The sequence below is a fragment of the Caretta caretta genome, chromosome 10 (genome assembly GCF_965140235.1).
Source record: "Caretta caretta isolate rCarCar2 chromosome 10, rCarCar1.hap1, whole genome shotgun sequence".
Lineage (NCBI taxonomy): Eukaryota > Metazoa > Chordata > Testudines > Cheloniidae > Caretta > Caretta caretta.
The window spans coordinates 20,189,258-20,208,374 of record NC_134215.1 but is presented as its reverse complement, the minus strand read 5'-3'; the positions used below and the strand labels follow the sequence as shown (position 1 = coordinate 20,208,374).

Here is a 19,117-nt window from a genome sequence, read left to right as displayed (position 1 = left end):
GGGTGAAGTTTGTCACCAAGCCACTGAAATGGAACCTAATTCTGAATCTTAAGCACTACTTGGCAACATAACCACCGTTGCTCAGCAATGCTATCACCTGAAACTCTGAGATCCAAAACTTCTCAATATTTATTCCAATCTTTAAACAGTTTGCTCTTCACCCACCATTAATTATAATTAAAACTCTTTAGGACATTTTTTCCCTTTAGATGATCATTACGGTTAAGGAAACAGTGGGAAACACAGAATCCGCTCAAGCTTTTATCATTTCCCCTCACCACCCAACGGAGCACAGTTCTGTATAACAGCTGGATCTAAACTATAAGCACAGGCCTTTCTTACTCCTCTGGGAGAAACCTCACAAAAGGACTGTCAAATAATATTCAACTGTTTGGAATGAACTAATGCTAAAGTAGAAAAAAAAATCTCAAGTACAGAATAAGCGTGAATCATTTTTAAAACTCTTTTAAGTTTTTTACAATATTTTGTTATCAGGAAAGTCTTCAGGCAGAATTCTGCTCTCACATCTGCACAGTGGCTCTTAGCTCCAGGATTCTGCACTTCCAGTAGCAGCGCTGCACAAGTATAGAGGCAGAACACAGGAATCAAGATCTAGAATTGGATCAGGGAATAGAGCTATGCTCTTCCTTGGCAAAATATATTTAAAGTCAAAACATGAAAAATGTTTCTTCTCTATTTCTCTTGTATTTCTTTACTCTTTTTTTAAAATCATCTCTGACATCTATCGTCACCTTACATTGAGAACTGGTTAGACATGATTTAATGGAATTTCCCCTGTGGTCACTGCTTTCTGTCACTCGAGCACTGTGGAGAGCAGTGATGACTCAGGCCGTGTATCAAACCAGTGGATAGTATGGGAACTACTGCATTATGGCTCAGAGCATTCTTCTCCTAGTAAATGGATCATGGCAGGATGTATATCAGTGGGCTGTGTCACTAGACCAGCTTATAGCAGGGCTCTTTGAAGCTGTAACATGTTTATAAAGTCATATGCTCACATTTTTATTCATTATGTGCCATTTTATAGTTCATGGCAAAGATTGTCTGGTTTTAGCTTTTGAAGATATATTTTAAAATCACAAGAGTGTTGATAATTCTTGCTGTGCAGAGGTGCTATCTCTGACCATGTACAGGATTTATTGAAAGAAGCCATTAAATAACAGAAGAGGAATTATAAAAAGAGTGTCAGGAGTGCTTTAAAGTACACACCCAGATTCATCCCTGGGGTAGCTCCACTGAAGTTACTTCAGGAATGAATTTCGTCTGTTATTAAAAGAAACACTTTATCATGCATGTAACTCACATGGATAGCATTGCTGTGCCTCGAGCCTGTGCAGATATTTAAAGCTCAGCTCTTACGGAAACCAGACAAACTGTAATAGCCCTTCAGTTTACTGATGTCTTTACTGCAATGTATGGTGCACCAAAACTGTATCGTGCTTTAGGGGGACTGGATAAAATGCACCATATACCACACACACTGTGCTGTATTCAGTTACATTTATTTATATATTGGAACTTTCATATAAAACATCTCAAACTGCTTTGCAGACAGATTAGAAGGGCTGGGAATTTCATCCATACCATACTAACCATACTGGATGGAAAGGAACTTTGGATTCCATACAACCTGATTGACCTGATCTACCTGGTTACTTTCCAAAATGAGAGAGAATGGTGCTGGGGAAGTAGATCAGACCTTTTAGATAAGCTAAACAAAAACTTATATATATCTTTTCCTGTTCATCTGCCTTGTGACCATGTGGATTTATTTGTAGGGCATATGTTCCTTTTATACAAAAGCTGTTGTAATAATTAGGAGAATTAGAATGTCCTCTCAGCTGTCATGAGTGGAGGGAACTGGGCTCTGCAGAGCTGTGGGGGTGCAAAAAGGGACATTGCTTCTGCTCCTGTGTAGACTCCCCCCTCTCTGGGACACTGCAGATATTCTTCTTTCTGTCTTAGGTGTTTCGATCATTGCTGTATCCTAGCACTTACACACTGGAGCTGTGTAAGTGGTATATTATGGTTTGGAGGTGGGGACCAGTCTCTCTCTCTCTCTTTCTCATTATGCCTTGCTGACTGTGTGGATTTTGAATGAGAAATTCATTGGGAGTTGGTGCTTTTGAAGCAGCATTAATTCCCACTGGGTCTTCCCTTTGGTGCTACTGCAGAGCTTGCAGGGGTGCTCTTTCCATGCAACTAGGCTGTTGGGGGAACAATTGGGCAGATTTTTGCTAGGCAGTATGTGGAGTGGATGAGTCACAAAGGTTGTTTCACACCGAAGGGAGGAAAGATATTAGAAGGAGCTTAGAAAGTCAGTGCAGATGGTAGGTTTAGCTTTTGTCAGTCACCAAAACCCACCAGCTTGAGGCGCTGCGGCTCTGGAAAGGTCAAATTGCTCATGACATTTCGAATTCAGATGGTAACAGGGCTATTTCTGCCATGGAGAGTTATTTACTTATCTCTAAAGAGCTATGAGGCAGGAATGACAAAGTTCATGAATCAACAGAGATATGCTGGGAATATGGTATGTGAAGAAAGCAGGATCTGAACTGGTGGGGACCGTTGGCAGCTAAAACTATATGGGCGGCCCTAGGAGGCAGAAGTTGCAGTGGTGATGGGGGCCATAACCTTCCCTCTGTGGCTGGGGAAAGTACAAGAGGCCAGCACTGCCACCAAACTGGGCGATGCTGGCCAGAGAGGAGGTGTGGCCAGCAAGACCTGGGGATTAATCGATGGAGTACATCTTAGCAGGCTCTAACAACATTTGAAATCCCTTGAAAGAAACCATGAGGGTGGACAGCAATTAATATCACCCTCTGGGACTCCATTTTGGAGTGGAGGGGGTCAGACTGGCACAATGCGGAGTTGTGACCAGCGCCTCTCTGGCCCAAGTTTTCCAAATTGGGACCAATTTATATGGTGGAAGAAGACTTTTTAAAAGAAAATATTATGGGCCAGATCCTCAGCTGGTATAAATTGATTGCACTAGAACTACACCACTTTACACCAGCTGAGGATTTGGCCTGTAGACACGAGCCGAAAACAGCAGATCAATACTGAACATTTTCCTCCTGAGAAAAATGTCTCCTTCCTGAGAACAGTTATTGTATTCAAATATATTATAGTAGTACACAACATCCAAACTGTACAAATACAAAATGGATAAGGAGCTATGTGTTTTGCTTCCTCCCCAGCACATTTTATTACTGAGTCTCCTACAGGCATAGTGTTTAAGATTATTCATTGATAAAAGTAATTTCAGTACCATTCAGCATAATGAAGCAGACTTTGCTCATGATCAGCATGAACAATGTGGAGAACCTGAGAAGAAAATATCCTTCAGTATGAAGGTTTCTGCCTCTCTGTATATTGGGTACAAACATAATAGTGAATTAGTGATTAGGGCACAGGGTGAAGATTAATCATGATATAGGAAGAGCAAGGCTCTCACCCTGTTGGCAGACTGTACAAGCAGAGATCCTGGAAGATGTGTTGCTTCCTGGCTGAGGTGCACAGGGGCATTTGGAACTGATAGGGAAGAAAGGAGGGAGGTCATATGAAGATTATCCCATTGACACCATCTGTGAGGACAGAAACCAGAACTGGAAGGAATAGCCATTGCTCCCTTCTTACATAAACAAAGGAGCTGACAAGATGGAGATAAGCAAAGTACCAAGCAATAAAGAGATCAGCATGTTTTAATAACATGAGCAAAGCAGCTGAGGGATAGGTCTCTAGGGAGGCCAGTGTTCAGTGTAGGGGCCTGAGGGAGGATGTGGACTCAATTTGTGATTAAGATCTTGCTTGTGACAGAAATGCCTACTTTCCCACGACACACTTAATTCTATAGTTTGATTTTATTATCCTTTGCTCTCTCCCTGTCTGTTTCTCATATGAGCCCGCTACAGTTCTGGGCCTTCTATCACAAAGTCCCCTTGTAATTCCCTGTGCTATAATATCCTCTCTCACATTTAGAAGGCTTGACCAATAGGTATTGTGCAACAATGTAATAATAAGGATGGAGTGTGTAGCAGAGATTCAGCAGAAATACAGCTGACTTGGAGAATCAACTCCTGGAACTGGAGTATGTGAAATAGGGAGTCTGTAGGTGGGTGCAGACAGAGCTAGCAACACTGATCTGGGAAAGGCACCTGAGCAGAACAGTGCATCTTAAAGGTTAACTTTTATATTCATTTTCTTCTTTGAAATGTGATTTGGAAACAGCAGCCCCAGAAACAGCCCTCAGCTGCAGTACATGAGCATAAGCACAGTTCTGCTAATGAAGCTGAATCCAAATGTTAATCTAAAATGTAGTATTTTCTGGGAAGATTGCTAGATCACAATGATTACTAGATCATCAACATTTGCATTGTATTACTGCTTCTACTATGATGATGAATGCCTCCCTCTGAGGTGCTATCAACTTAGGGTGACCAGATGTCCCGATTTTATAGGGACAGCCCCGATTTTGCGGGCTTTTTCTTATATAGGCACCTATTTTCCCCTACACCCGATTTTTAACACTTGCCCTCTGGTCACCCTATATCATCTTCAATGGGAGCTGAGAATGCTCAGCACCTCACAGGACTGGGTCTTAGTTATGTTGCATTATTCTCTACCTATTGAACTTATATGACCTCCAATACTACACTATCTGAGCAACTTGCAATCTTTATCTTCACACCACAAACACTATTATTCTCATTTTAACAGATGGGGAACTCTGGCACAGAGAGATCTTTCCAACATCACAGAAGAAGTCAATGGGAAAACAAAAAATAGAACAATGAGTTAAAGTGCCAAGTCCCAGGCTAGTAGTCTAACCACTGAACCAGTCTCTCTTTCATACTTGCACTCTCCCTTTTACCTAGTGAATGCTAGCTGAACTGTAGCAATTGGGGATTGCCCTGCTTATTGCTGTAGCCCTTGACACAGTTCTACTGCTGATTTATTAAATATGCAGGTGCCCATTTTCAGAGGTAGGGTGAGCAGCAGAAAAGGAAAAAGCAGCTAATTTGACAATAAAAATATATAGATTAGATCTGCATGGTACAAAAAGCACTGATAGGAGAGGTCACCTGGTAGGGCATTATAATGGAGGTTATTTGTTCTGCAACACTGTTGAAAGGTGTCTGTGACTGGTGGCAGTCTGGTGCATGGGCTAAATATCCATACCTCAAGCAGATGCATGAAGCCCCAAGCAAAGGGCTGTAGTACATGTTTCACAGGTGGTTTATCTGGACCTACAAATACATGTAACAAGTATGTATATTCCTGATCTGCTTTTTCTGTTTCTGCAGGATGGATGACATCCAGCTGTGCAAGGACATCATGAACCTTAAACAGGAGCTTCAGAATTTAGTAGCAATTCCAGGTAATTTCTATGCCAACCTTACAAAAAACAGAAACCCTTCTGTGGGCCAGATACCTGCAACTCCAAGCCAGGCACAATCCCTCTCACTGGCATTTCCATCCCTCTCCATATGTTTCCCGTACTTTGCTCTCTTTTCTAATGTCCTTAGTTTCTCTCAGGTTTTGTTTGGTCTTCTTTCTGCTTTCTATTTTTCTCAAATTCTTTGCTGTATTTCATCTGCCCCTTCTGCCCCTTCCAAGATTCTTTCAGTCCCTTGAAAACTGTATGAGAACCACTGTTGACACACTATGTTGACACATTATGTGAAGGAGAGTGTGCTGAAGAATGGAAAATGTTGATAGATATTGAACATCTGGGTGTGGTCTGATGAGAAATTAAACCTTGGATATGGGTTTCTGTGTGTTTCCTAGAGATACTAATTAATTGTTGCTCCCTATAAGCCAAACTATAACCTAAGAAAATAGCTGAAAGTATGGGGCTTTTCAGAGAGGGCTGAGGAAAAGGGCCAGTCCATGTTTACCTGAATCTTTAAGGGCCTGATCCTAAATTCTCAACAACGTCATTGCTCCAAGCATGTGTAGAATCCTCCTTGGGCGCAGTCCTGGAGTCCTTACTCAGTAAAAACTCCCACTAGAATCAATTGATAACTTTGTTTTAGTAAGGACTTAACTGGTTGGCCTCCTTGTTCTTTTAGCTCAGCTTCTCCTCTTGTTACTTCGCAAAATTCTGAGCCACCATCTTATTCCAGAAAAGGAACCTAGGGCTTGACCCTACAAGCATTTACTTCTGTGATAAGCCCTTGGTATGCTCTGTTGACTCCAGTGTGTCCGTGACCAAAAGCAGAATTTGGCCAATTCCCATTGATTTTACTGTACACCCCCTCTTATCAATTCATGCCAACCCTTCAATTCTTCACCTGACTATACATTCTGTAAATCTGCAAAAAGAAAAGGAGTACTTGTGGCACCTTAGAGACTAACAAATTTATTTGAGCATAAGCTTTCGTGAGCTACAGCAGCTCATGAAAGCTTATGCTCAAATAAATTTGTTAGTCTCTAAGGTGCCACAAGTACTCCTTTTCTTTTTGGGGATACAGACTAACATGGCTGCTACTCTGAATTCTGTGAATCTGTCAGTCAACATAGTGTTACTCAGCAGCTGATAGTGAGGGTGGGGGGTATGTTATTTTTACCACCTTTTGAACAACCTTTATTCATTCTCTAATAAACTTTTTTAAAGGATTGTGCAATTGCTGACATAAGCATGAATGCAAAATCAGTGCCACACACACACAGAGCCAAAGAACCTGAAATTCTCTTTGCCTGTTCCTAGTCACTGATCTTTTACTTCAAATGAAGTCTTTGCAGGGTTTACCTCTCTCTCACCCATGAATCTACTGTAGGCAGAGGTAATCTGGTTGCTGAGGGGGATGGCAGAGGGTTTGGTCCAGAAAATGAGATTAGTTCCACTGCAATACATGGGAACTATTAGAAGGGTAGGGGTTTACCGAACATGGCTACTCTTCTTTTAATAAAGTAATGAAATGGCCTTGTATCATTCAGATGAACATAATTTTGTCTGGGGCAGAACTTTGGCTAAGAAGTTATAATTAGATATGAAATCTTCCATGAGTCTTTCAAAAGGAACAATACAGCCCACCTAGAATGGTTTAAATAAAAATTAACAACCTCAGGTGGAGCTGAATCTCGTGTTTGCATTTTCATTTCATCTTAAATAAAAAACACAGTAATGGTAATAAGGATTGTGTCCAGTGGATACTAGAACTCAATGAAGCAAACCATTCCTGTAATGACATGAGATATTTTAATAAGAATGTGTGTGTTGACTGAGATGTTTTCTTTACCATAGCAATTTGTCCTGTTAACCCCATGCTGTATTATTAAATGCAGCAGATTTGCTTTCCCTTGGTAGGCTCTGGGATAATACATCAGTGTATTCATGATTCTGTGAACACTGTGTACACTGGATATAGATTCCACAGTAAGGTTCCCTAAGTAAGTTCTGCAGCTTAGTGTAATGCCATGTCCCTGTGTGGGTCATCAGTAGAGGGGGCTGAACCTAAGACTTCTGCATCTAAATATATGAGTGTCTACTGCCGATGCTAAAAGACTAATCTTTGTCAGCCAAGATTGTAGCAGGCTTCCATATGTGCACTAGACACCACTAGAAGGAGACAGAGTGCCACACTGAGTGAGGGCTGGTTACAACAGCCTTGCTGAATTCAGCAATGAGCTGGAAACTCTGAGGAAGGGTGAAATGCCTAGAAACGCATTAAGAAAATTAGCCTTTTATTTTTTTAATCAAATTATATACAACAGTATAAAATTGATACTGTGGTCAGAAAAGTTTTAAATCAGCCTTGCACTCACTTTGTACAGGTGGAAATGACTTGGCAAGGTGCAAGGTCACAGAGAATCAGGGCTGAGAGGAAAAATCTTGCCCCCTTGTATGCCTGCTGAAAGTGAAGTTGTCTGGAACTCAGTAGCCCATCTTGATTTACAGAGCATAATTGTAATCCTGAATGGGGGGTTCTGGCAGCACAAACTCTCCCCTAAGTGGAGAGAGAGGTTCCCTCCCCCTTTGAACTCAATCCTCTTGGTCCCTTAGTGTAGGGGATATTTTGGAGTAGGAAAGGTGTGGCTGGCACACACACTGCAACTATCCTTGCTGATGTAATGCCCACTGGTGAGGTGGTGGTGATGTTACACAAGAGCTCTACTTAGAGCAGGACTGAGGTTGCTCTAAGTTTTATCAGACTGAAGTGGTTCCCTGACTGTCCCGAGGATCATACATGTGAGGGGAAGGAGAGGTGGCAGAAAGTCATTGTTGCCACATACATCCCCAGTCTGCCAAGCACTGCTGTGGTACACCTGGGATTTTGGCCACTCAGGCAATGCTTATATGAGAGATGGAGGAAGAGAAAGGTTTGCAGTGCCAGCAAAAAACAATTTTTTAAAATTGAGCTGGTTTGCTGAGGGACACACTTTAAATACTGTCTTACCAAAGCTGCTGCTCCTATTTTAAGCACCTGGGGCCTAAGCATAAGTTATTAAAAACTCTTAAATAGACTTCCAGAAAAACATTGATTCACAATTGTTGCTTATATGTACAAACATGCCTCATATAAGCCAATAAGTACAATGACGCCAGAAGTATGTACAGGGCCTATAGTACCTTTCGTCCTTATATTTTTCCACCTATCACTGTGAGAAAAACTTCACAGCTAGCAAACAAGGTAAAAGGGAAGAAAAAACCTTGCCAGAAATGAAACAGCAGGTCAGTCATAAAATAGGAAGCTGATCATATCTACATTTTCCCCCTCCGAGCCCGAGACACAAATAGCAGCATTTCTCAGTGGGATAAGAACCTTTCCACATTTCATGTTTCTTCTTCTTTTTCTTCTTGACATTATTTCAGCTACTTTTGCGCCAAACAATTCCTCCAATTTTGTGTTAACACATGTATGGGATGAATAGTACCCAAGGGGGAATAATTCAAGCAGAGCTTATTTTAAGGTAACCTTTGCAAAGGATTGTGAATGCTGCATGGATAACAAGTAAGAATGACCTACTCTTACTTGTATTCCTGTAGCTAAACAGAAGTTTAAATGAGAGGTTTGCTTATACTTAGGACTACTTTTTCCTAGAAACACCCTCCCACAGCTTAAATTACAAAATATTAATTAAGTAAAGTTTAATAAACAGCAGTTCGTTCTTAGACCTTAGCACACTGTGAACAATGTACCACCCAGCAATCCTTTCTCAGAGTCATATTTGCATATTTATCTATTGAGCATTTATTTCCAGCAGTGCCAGCTGTTGGCAAATTCACTACAGAATATTTGAGTATTAAGAGCAGGCAATGGGATTAATAAATATAGGGATGTTGACCTTTGCACAGAACTAAATGCTAGCACTGGGATTTTCCCAGCCTAGAGAAACATGGACTAAAGCAATCGTCATGCCTTTCATATATATTTTGACTGTGCTGTGTATGGGCCAGCTCCTGCTCTTATTGATTTCAATGGACATAGTTGCATTGACTTAAATGGGAACAGGAGCAGGCTTTTAGTAAAAGGAGATAGCTGAATAAAGACTGTAGGACCCAGCCCTAACACTCAATCTGCATTTACTTGTCAGCAGATCCCCAAAAGGGTGGGGTGGGAGGACAATCCGCATGTGAGCTTGCTCCCACAGCCCTCTCCCCTTTCACATCTGGCCTTCCATAAGTGGATCCATGTGTTCTGATCCCATTGATGGCTCTTCACCTGGAGATAGAGAAGATGGTGGTGTTGTAACAATTGAAGCATAGCAGGCCTGCTCTAGTGATGAGTCCAAGTGATGAAAGTGGACGAAAGCTTATGAATGGTTCAGTCATCTGTATTAACAAATGGTGATAGAAAAAGGTAACAAAAGTCCAACTGCGACTGTTACATAAGATTGTTCATAAAAATTAGTAAAAGTGAAAAACAGAAAGATGAAGTTAGTCTAAACAAAAGGTCTTTACTGATATAATTCAAAGACTGTGTTGAGACCATATCTGGTAAACAAGAAGAGTGTTGTACTGGAAGTTAATGGGTTTATGTGATATTTCAGAAGTTAGGTCTGATGATGAACAAATAATGAGAGGATGGACTATTCTTTCCATTAAATCCCTTTTCAGAGCTCTTAAAAAGAGACTTTTGGGGCTGAGGACCTGTGAACTGGCAGGAAATTCTTGGAGGAGGGAAAAGGCCTGTAGGTCTCCATTTTACTTCCCTCCAGGGACATTGTCTTTCACCTGTGGCCCCAGAAGGTACCACATCATCTTCAAGTCCAGACCTTGGTACTTCCTCAGGGTCACGTGGTCATCACCACTCCATAAATCAGAGACACATGAGATCCTGATTATTTCCCCTTCCTTCCCCACTCTTTTCTTCCTATCTTCTCACTCTCTTGGCTTTCCATCTGATTTGATCTTGAGGTCAATTGTAGCACATGGCACCAGCACAATCAGATGAGACAGCCCATCCAGCTCTAGCCAGCTCTGCCCAGCCTGAGACAGACCAGTAGGAGAGGGGCCAAATCAACCAGATGACACCCCAGACCAGGAAATAAGCTAGAGCTCAGAGCAGTGCTGTTGTGGCAGACTTGCCAATCCAGAGCACCCATCTGTGACTGACCTGCTGCTGGGAATTCTCCATCAACAAAAGCTGTATTTTCTCCACCTTTACTATCCTGTTTCTTCTTCCCCTCCTGTCTGTTGGTCAAAAGCAGGAAAAATGGCCATCCTTCACAATGCTGTTTAATGTTGGACGCTGACAGAGTGATGCTAACACTGCTGACTCTTCGGGCCCATTTATTCCAAATTGATGTAACATAGTGGCATAGTGACGGCTGCTCCGTACCTTCCATGATGGGAGAAGGAGGCTCATTGCAGCATGGTCCAGCAGTCGTTAGTTTTAAATATCCTCTCTTATTTCTGCTGCACATGTTAAGATTAAGCGTTCATTGACATTATGCCCAAGTATTCCGCCATCCCATGCCCATTTTAGGTAACAATGAGGAATCTTTGAAGCACCGACAGAATTTGATGATAACATGCACACTTAATTTTTTGAGTAAAAGATATTATTTTCATAAAAAACTAAAAATACTTCTCATGAAAAACAAAGTAGCCTTCTTGTGCATTACAAATTGTTTATTTCCTCTTTCACTGGCAAACTGTAACTTACAGTTCTCCAAGGAATAATGATTTTCCAGGCTCAGATTTACAGAATTTCATTATCTCTGAAAGCCAACTTTCAAAATGCCTTTATCCCATTTTTTAAAGATGTGGATTTATTGCAGAAATTTCCAGTGGGAAATGCATCTGGAGTCCTTGGGCAAATCAAAGCTCTTTTCAAATGTCTGGATTTTTTAGAAGTATTAGGAGCCCTTATAAATTTGGTCAATGAACAAGATATATTGAATGCATCACACTGTAGATGTATCCCAGGGACTTTCGATGTTTCTCTGAGCTCACTTCCACAACTCCACGACTGAAAACAAAAATTCTTGATTTAATGTGAAGCTTTGTTTTCTGCTCATAAAAACTTTGAATTCTTTAAGGAAATGTATTGGCTAGAATTAGCTTCTAGCTTTCCCATCACTGCTCCACTTGCTCAGTTTTAGCCCTAGGGAGTTTTGTCTTAACTATATTTGTTTTATACCTTTGAACTCTCTCTCTCCTAAGCCCTCATATTTACAAGAATTTTAGCATGTGACAGCCAAATCTATCCTTCAACAGAAACGATCATTTTCAGACAGACAATCTAGTCACGATAAATTGGCTCTGTTTTTGTCTGATTAACTAGGACAATATTGATTACACTGACTTTTGAAATTTGGGTAAAAAATAGTTTTATTTAGCTCCACTATAATGGAATAATTCTAGTGCCTGACTTTGATCAGAGTTGATATTTTGATGTTGCTGTGTGTACCAAATTACAATGGGAGAGGCAGAGATGTCATATAGGTTGCTCCATCTTATCTGAGGCCTGATCACATTCACATATTAAGTGAATGGGAGTTTTCCCATTATTCTAATGGAACTGTGCCCTTACTGAAAAATGCTCTTCTTAAGGAGATTAGGAAAATAAACTCTAAATGGTGCCGTGGAGGGATTTTTAGATTGAAAATTTAGCAAAGGTTTTGAACTAATGAATGTTTTATTATTAATATCACAGTACAGCTATTGTGCTAGGCACTGTGCAAACATGCAGCAAGAGACAGTCCCTGCCTTGAAGGGCTTACATTTTACATAGACAAGACAAAGAGTGTCAGGGGAAATAGAGATACAGTGACTAGAGCTGGTCAGGAATTTTCTGTTGGAATGATTTTCCAACAGAAAATGGCCCTTTTGTAAGACTGAAATTTTTCATTTTGCCAAAAGATTTCAATTTTGCAGAAAATTTGATTTTTCATTAGGAAAATTGAAATGATGGCTCCTCATCTGCCCACCTGGAAGCTCTTGTCAATTTCACTTTCTGCCTGAGGAAAAGTAGCTAGTAGCCAGGGGGAGAGGGTGGGTGCTCAGCCTCTGGCAGCCTGTCTTGAAGGCTCTCGTCAATTTCTCTTTCTGCCTGCAGGGGGAAAGTGAAGTTGCTAAGAGCCTTTCAGGGAGGTACCCAAAAAATTCCCCTGTAATTGTCCCCAAACGATATTTTTCTGGAAATCCCGTCCAATGAAAATTTTGCACTTGTAACTTTTCGTCCTGATTTGGGAAACATGGAAAAACATGTTTTCAAAGCATGAAGATTTTCACAGAGGGGGATTTCTGTTTTCTGGGGAGTCATAACAATGACTTGTCTAACACCACATTGCAGCTCAGTGGCAGTGCTGGTAGCAGAACTCATATCTCCTGAGACCCAATCCAGTGTCCTAGTGGCAGGACAGCTGATGAGCTGTGGCTGGAATAGATGCTGGAGCAGGAGCAAGCACAGACCGAAGCCAGTCAGAAACAAGAGCAACCTGGAGCAGAAGCAGTCAGAATAAACAGGTAGCAGGGATCATCCCCAACAAGGTAGCATCATTGGACAGCAGTGCCTTGCTTTCATTAGGAGCCTATATACCTGCCTTGGGGTCACCTTTCTAGACCCTGGCTTATGGATTGGCTGGCCTTTAGGACTTGCCAATAATTATCCAGGAAGTTTTTGGAAAGCGTAGGGAACAATTTCCTGGTGCAAGTGCTAGAGGAGCCAACGAGGGGGGGAGCTTTTCTTGACCTGCTGCTCACAAACCGGGAAGAATTAGTGGGGGAAGCAAAAGTGGATGGGAATCTGGGAGGCAGTGACCATGAGTTGGTTGAGTTCAGGATCCTGACACAGGGAAGAAAGGTAAGCAGCAGGATACAGACCCTGGACTTCAGGAAAGCAGACTTCGACTCCCTCAGGGAACGGATGGGTAGGATCCCCTGGGGGACTAACATGAAGGGGAAAGGAGTCCAGGAGAGCTGGCTGTATTTCAAGGAATCCCTGTTGAGGTTACAGGGACAAACCATCCCGATGTGTCGTAAGAATAGTAAATATGGCAGGCGACCAGCTTGGCTTAACGGTGAAATCCTAGCGGATCTTAAGCATAAAAAAGAAGCTTACAAGAAGTGGAAGGTTGGACATATGACCGGGGAAGAGTACAAAAATATTGCTCGGGCATGTAGGAATGAAATTAGGAGGGTCAAATCGCACCTGGAGCTGCAGCTAGCGAGAGATGTTAAGAGTAACAAGAAGGGTTTCTTCAGGTATGTTGGCAACAAGAAGAAAGCCAAGGAAAGTGTGGGCCCCTTAATGAATGAGGGAGGCAAGCTAGTGACGGAGGATGTGGAAAAAGCTAATGTACTCAATGCTTTTTTTGCCTCTGTCTTCAAGAACACGGTCAGCTCCCAGACTGCTGTGCTAGGCATCACAACATGGGGAATAGATGGCCAGCCCTCTGTGGAGAAAGAGGTGGTTAGGGACTATTTAGAAAAACTGGACGTGCACAAGTCCATGGGGCCAGATGAGTTGCATCCGAGAGTGCTAAAGGACCTGGCGGCTGTGATTGCAGTGCCATTGGCCATTATCTTTGAAAACTCGTGGCGAACAGGGGAAGTCCCGGATGACTGGAAAAAGGCTAATGTAGTGCCAATCTTTAAAAAAGGGAAGAAGGAGGATCCTGGGAACTACAGGCCAGTCAGCCTCACTTCAGTCCCCGTAAAAATCATGGAGCAGGTCCTCAAAGAATCAATCCTGAAGCACTTACATGAGAGGAAAGTGATCAGGAACAGTCAGCATGGATTCACCAAGGGAAGGTCGTGCCTGACTAATCTAATCACCTTCTATGATGAGATTACTGGTTCTGTGGATGAAGGGAAAGCAGTGGATGTATTAGTGTATCTTGACTTTAGCAAAGCTTTTGACACGGTCTCCCACAGTATTCTTGTCAGCAAGTTAAGGAAGTATGGGCTGGATGAATGCACCATAAGGTGGGTAGAAAGTTGGCTAGATTGTCGGGCTCAACGGGTAGTGATCAATGGCTCCATGTCTAGTTGGCAGCCGGTGTCAAGTGGAGTGCCCCAGGGGTCGGTCCTGGGGCCGGTTTTGTTCAATATCTTCATAAATGATCTGGAGGATGGTGTGGATTGCACTCTCAGCAAATTTGCGGATGATACTAAACTGGGAGGAGTGGTAGATACGCTGGAGGGCAGGGATAGGATACAGAGGGACCTAGACAAATTGGAGGATTGGGCCAAAAGAAATCTGATGAGGTTCAATAAGGATAAGTGCAGGGTCCTGCACTTAGGACGGAAGAACCCAATGCACAGCTACAGACTAGGGACCGAATGGCTAGGCAGCAGTTCTGCGGAAAAGGACCTAGGGGTGACAGTGGACGAGAAGCTGGATATGAGCCAGCAGTGTGCCCTTGTTGCCAAGAAGGCCAATGGCATTTTGGGATGTATAAGTAGGGGCATAGCGAGCAGATCGAGGGACGTGATCGTCCCCCTCTATTCGACATTGGTGAGGCCTCATCTGGAGTAGTGTGTCCAGTTTTGGGCCCCACACTACAAGAAGGATGTGGATAAATTGGAGAGAGTCCAGCGAAGGGCAACAAAAATGATTAGGGGTCTGGAACACATGAGTTATGAGGAGAGGCTGAGGGAACTGGGATTGTTTAGTCTGCAGAAGAGAAGAATGAGGGGGGATTTGATAGCTGCTTTCAACTACCTGAGAGGTAGTTCCAGAGAGGATGGTTCTAGACTATTCTCAGTGGTGGAAGAGGACAGGACAAGGAGTAATGGTCTCAAGTTGCAGTGGGGGAGGTTCAGGTTGGATATTAGGAAAAACTTTTTCACTAGGAGGGTGGTGAAACACTGGAATGCGTTGCCTAGGGAGGTGGGGGAAACTCCTTCCTTAGACGTTTTTAAGGTCAGGCTTGACAAAGCCCTGGCTGGGATGATTTAATTGGGTATGGGTCCTGCTTTTGAGCAGGGGGTTGGACTAGATGACCTCCTGAGGTCCCTTCCAACCCTGATATTCTATGATTCTATCTCAAATGAACACAAGAACACAATTTACTGATTAATCTTATATATTTGCACTGAAAAAAATGTTTCCCTTTCTCACTATATCCATTCACTCCTGACCCTCTCTGTAAAGAGTGGATTGTTTTTACATTATGGTTTCAGGAGAAGCAGGGAAGAATTTTTACCAAATAATAAAACGTTGCAAATATTATGGCCTGGAAAATTATGACCCTGGATCATGCCCTGCTCTCACCTACTGTAAATCTGGACAAAGGCCATTGACTTTCTTTGGTCAAGTATTGTTAGAAATCTGAGTACCTAACCCTTGTCTTATTCTTTCTGTTTTTGATCAGAAAAAGAAAAAACAAAAATGCAGAAACAAAAAGAGGATGAATTGATTCAGAAGATCCATAAACTGGTGCAAAAAAGAGATTTTCTTGTAGATGATGCAGAGGTGGAGAGATTAAGGTAAGGCCTGAAAGTGCCTGAATTTGTTTCAGAGACTTGGCAAGCCCATCACTGTAGTTAATTCACCTTCCTGAGAGGCAGAAGCAGAAGAATTCTTCCATCGACCTAGTGCTGTCTACACTGAGGGTTAGGTTGACTTAACTATGTTGCTCAGAGGTGTGGGTTTTTCAAACCCCTGGGTGACGTAGCTGCGTTGACTTAACTTTTGAGTGTAGACCTGGCCTTAGATGGGGGAAGTAAACTTGGAAGAGAATTCTAACAAAAAATGATTTTCAAACATGTATAAATTGGTCTTTGCACATACATAATGCTCATGTTATCATCATCAATTATTTGTATTACTGTAATGCACAGAAGCTCCAACCAAAATTGACGAGTTATAAACATGGTAATAACAGTTTGAGTCCCAAGGAGCTTAAAGAAGTAGATCAGACAGGCAAAGGGTGGGAAGGAAAAGAGAGGGGAAGAGATTTGCCCAAAATCAAACAGGAGATCAGCAGCTGAGCTGAGAATAGAGCCCTGACTCCTAGGCCTGGTCTAAGCTGAAAAGCTATGTTGCTCAGGGTATGAAAAATCCATGCCTCCAAGTGACATAGTTAAGTCGACCCAACCCCTAGTGTAGACTGCGCTAAATCAACCTAGCTACCGCCTCTCAGGGAGGTGGATTACCTATGTCAACAGGAGAGTCTAGATAGTGTCTTCTCTGAAGCACAATAGGGATGCAGCTGCAGCTGTGCCACTGTAGTGTTTTAACTGCTGATAAGCCCTTAGTTCTGTGTATGAAGCATAAAGCATCATCTGTAACCAGAGAATATAAAGGCCTCAAAAATGCCATTCTGCTAGACTACTGAAAATACACACAGTACAGTTGGAAATGCATTAGTGCTCTCTATTGCTCACTTGCAACATTTATTGGTACTTCTACTTTAATGTATCTGTAGCTAATGAATCTGATTTTTCTACTAAACTGAAATAATTTTTAACCAATGTGCACTTTAATATTGAAAAAATGGAATAGCAACAAAAATTCCATGAATGCTAAAGACTAGCAAAATGACGTTAATTTCCTGAGGGCCTGATCCTGCCATCCTCACACAACCACAACACTAGTTGACTTCAATGAGAGTTCTGGCAGCATGAGACAATAAAATCAAAATCTTCACTTAGACAGGCTTTTAAACAGAGAGCATTATAGCACATCATAATGTTCCTTTGCTATTTTTTCTAGAAGGAGCCTGGTTTAGTGGTTAGAAGATGGGAATTGGGATTATGGACCATTGGGTTTGGTTTTTAGTTTTGACACTGATTTGCGGTGTGACCTTGTCAAGCCATTTAACTTCTCTATGCCTTGGTTCTCCTACTGGTATAGGCCCTGATTCATCAAAGCATGTGCTTAACTGAAGTGCTTTGCTGAATGAGGGGCATAGTGGGGATAATACTTGCCTGTCTCTCAGGGTTAAGCAGTGAGCACTAGAATAAAATCCCAGCCGCACTGAAGTCAATGAGAGTTTTGCCACTGACTTCAATAGGGCCAGGATTTCTCTCTCAGTTCATTAAGTTTCTAATGAGCTTTGAGATCTTTAGATGAAAAGTGCTAAATAAGTGCAAAGAAGCATTACTGCTATTAATAAGATTCTTATGGCTCTTGCCTTAACTAAGAGAAACAGCCCCTTGTGTAATGTAGAAATCGCTGCTTTTTCTTCTACAACCTTTTTTCCCCCGCCCTCTTTTTGCACCAACAGAGAGCAAGAGGAAGACAAGGAGATGGCTGAATTCCTTCGGATCAAGTTAAAACCCTTAGACAAAGTAACACGATCTCCTGCCAGTGAGTTTAACGTTTAAAAACAAATGGAAAAGAAAAGAAATCTTTGAAAAACTCTGGCAAGAAAGGGGATAGATTTTCAAAGGCACAGAGGGCAGCTAGACACCCAACTCCCACTGAAAGTCAATGAGAGGTGGGCTCTTGCTCCCACTCATGTCTCTGAAAATATCCCCAAAAATGCTTAGACAAAATGAACTAATATAAAATCCACCCCCCTCCCCCAAAAAAAACACCACCACCACAAAATGCCAGCTTCTGTTTCTAGCCATTTTGGATGAGATTTTGAAAACCAACTAGCGAACTTGGATTTCCAATTCTCATCAACATTAAATCCAAATGTGCTAGGTGGCTTTGCAAATCTCAGTTTTAAACTGTTGCATATTTTAGTAATGTGTGTGTGTGTGTGTGATCTTCCACAGCCGGTAGTTTGTGTCCTTACCTACCTCTCTTGATAGCAAAAAGAGCGTGTATTTCAATCATGTTAGTTCAATCAACTTAGTTTAACATGATTTTAAAAAATCCTGTTAAAATGCAGATTAATGTGCTTGAAACCATTTTATCTGGCTGCGTTTCCACCTATGAGGAGTCTAGAATTTTAACTACAGGGAGCACGATTTCCTATGTGATAGTGACAGTAGTTTATATCTTAATGATGGTTAACCTGGCTTTTCAGTCACATAAAGCCAACTTGCTTGAGCTAACACAATTGAAAGACCCACCCTTTTGTCTACCAAGACAGGAACTACGCAGGTTGGAAGGTATCTTGAAAGGCTTATACACTACATACCATGTGTAGTAGGGATATGGGTGTAATATGCTCCAGGTTTCTAGACAGGACTTTGGAACAACCAAAGAAGGGACTGTTATCAGAGAAGTCTTCCTGGGTTTTACATAAAGCCCAGTGCATGCTGGAACGGGATGTTCTGAGTTTAGAACCCAGTCCTACTCCCATTCAGGTCAATTGCAAAACTGGAGCACATCACTGGATTAGTCCAAGGATAGATGAGTGAAGCCCTTTCCAGATTTACTTACCCCTTTGTTAAGAAACTCCCTAACGCTGCATTTGTCTCATAGATTTACTTCCTGGGATTAAACTTGTTTAATCTAACCCTGCTCTTTACTCTTACTACAGAGACAAGGTGGGTGTGGTAATATCTTTTATTGGACCAACTTCTGTTGGCAAAGGAGACAAGCTTTCAAGCTACACAGTGCTCTTCGTCTGAACCTGATGAAGAGCCCTGTGTATCTTGAACACTTGTCTCCTTCACCAACAGAAGTTGGTCCAATAAAAGATATTACCTCACCTATCTTGTCTCTACATGGATACAACACTTCAAACTTTAGTCTTACTGTCCAGTGTACGCTGCCTTTACCACCATATATCTTCT

General features: G+C 41.9%; 1 protein-coding gene across 2 annotated transcripts in view; it reads left to right on the top strand.

Annotated features, from left to right (window-relative positions):
* Positions 1-19,117, top strand: part of BMERB1 (bMERB domain containing 1) — a 127,236-nt gene that overhangs the window by 99,968 nt on the left and 8,151 nt on the right. For both annotated transcript variants that reach the window (XM_075132754.1, XM_048866837.2), the window contains exons 3-5: positions 5,328-5,401; positions 15,793-15,907; positions 17,650-17,732. In XM_075132754.1, the coding sequence (XP_074988855.1) occupies positions 5,328-5,401; positions 15,793-15,907; positions 17,650-17,732 (272 nt within the window). The remainder of the gene's footprint in view (positions 1-5,327; positions 5,402-15,792; positions 15,908-17,649; positions 17,733-19,117) is intronic.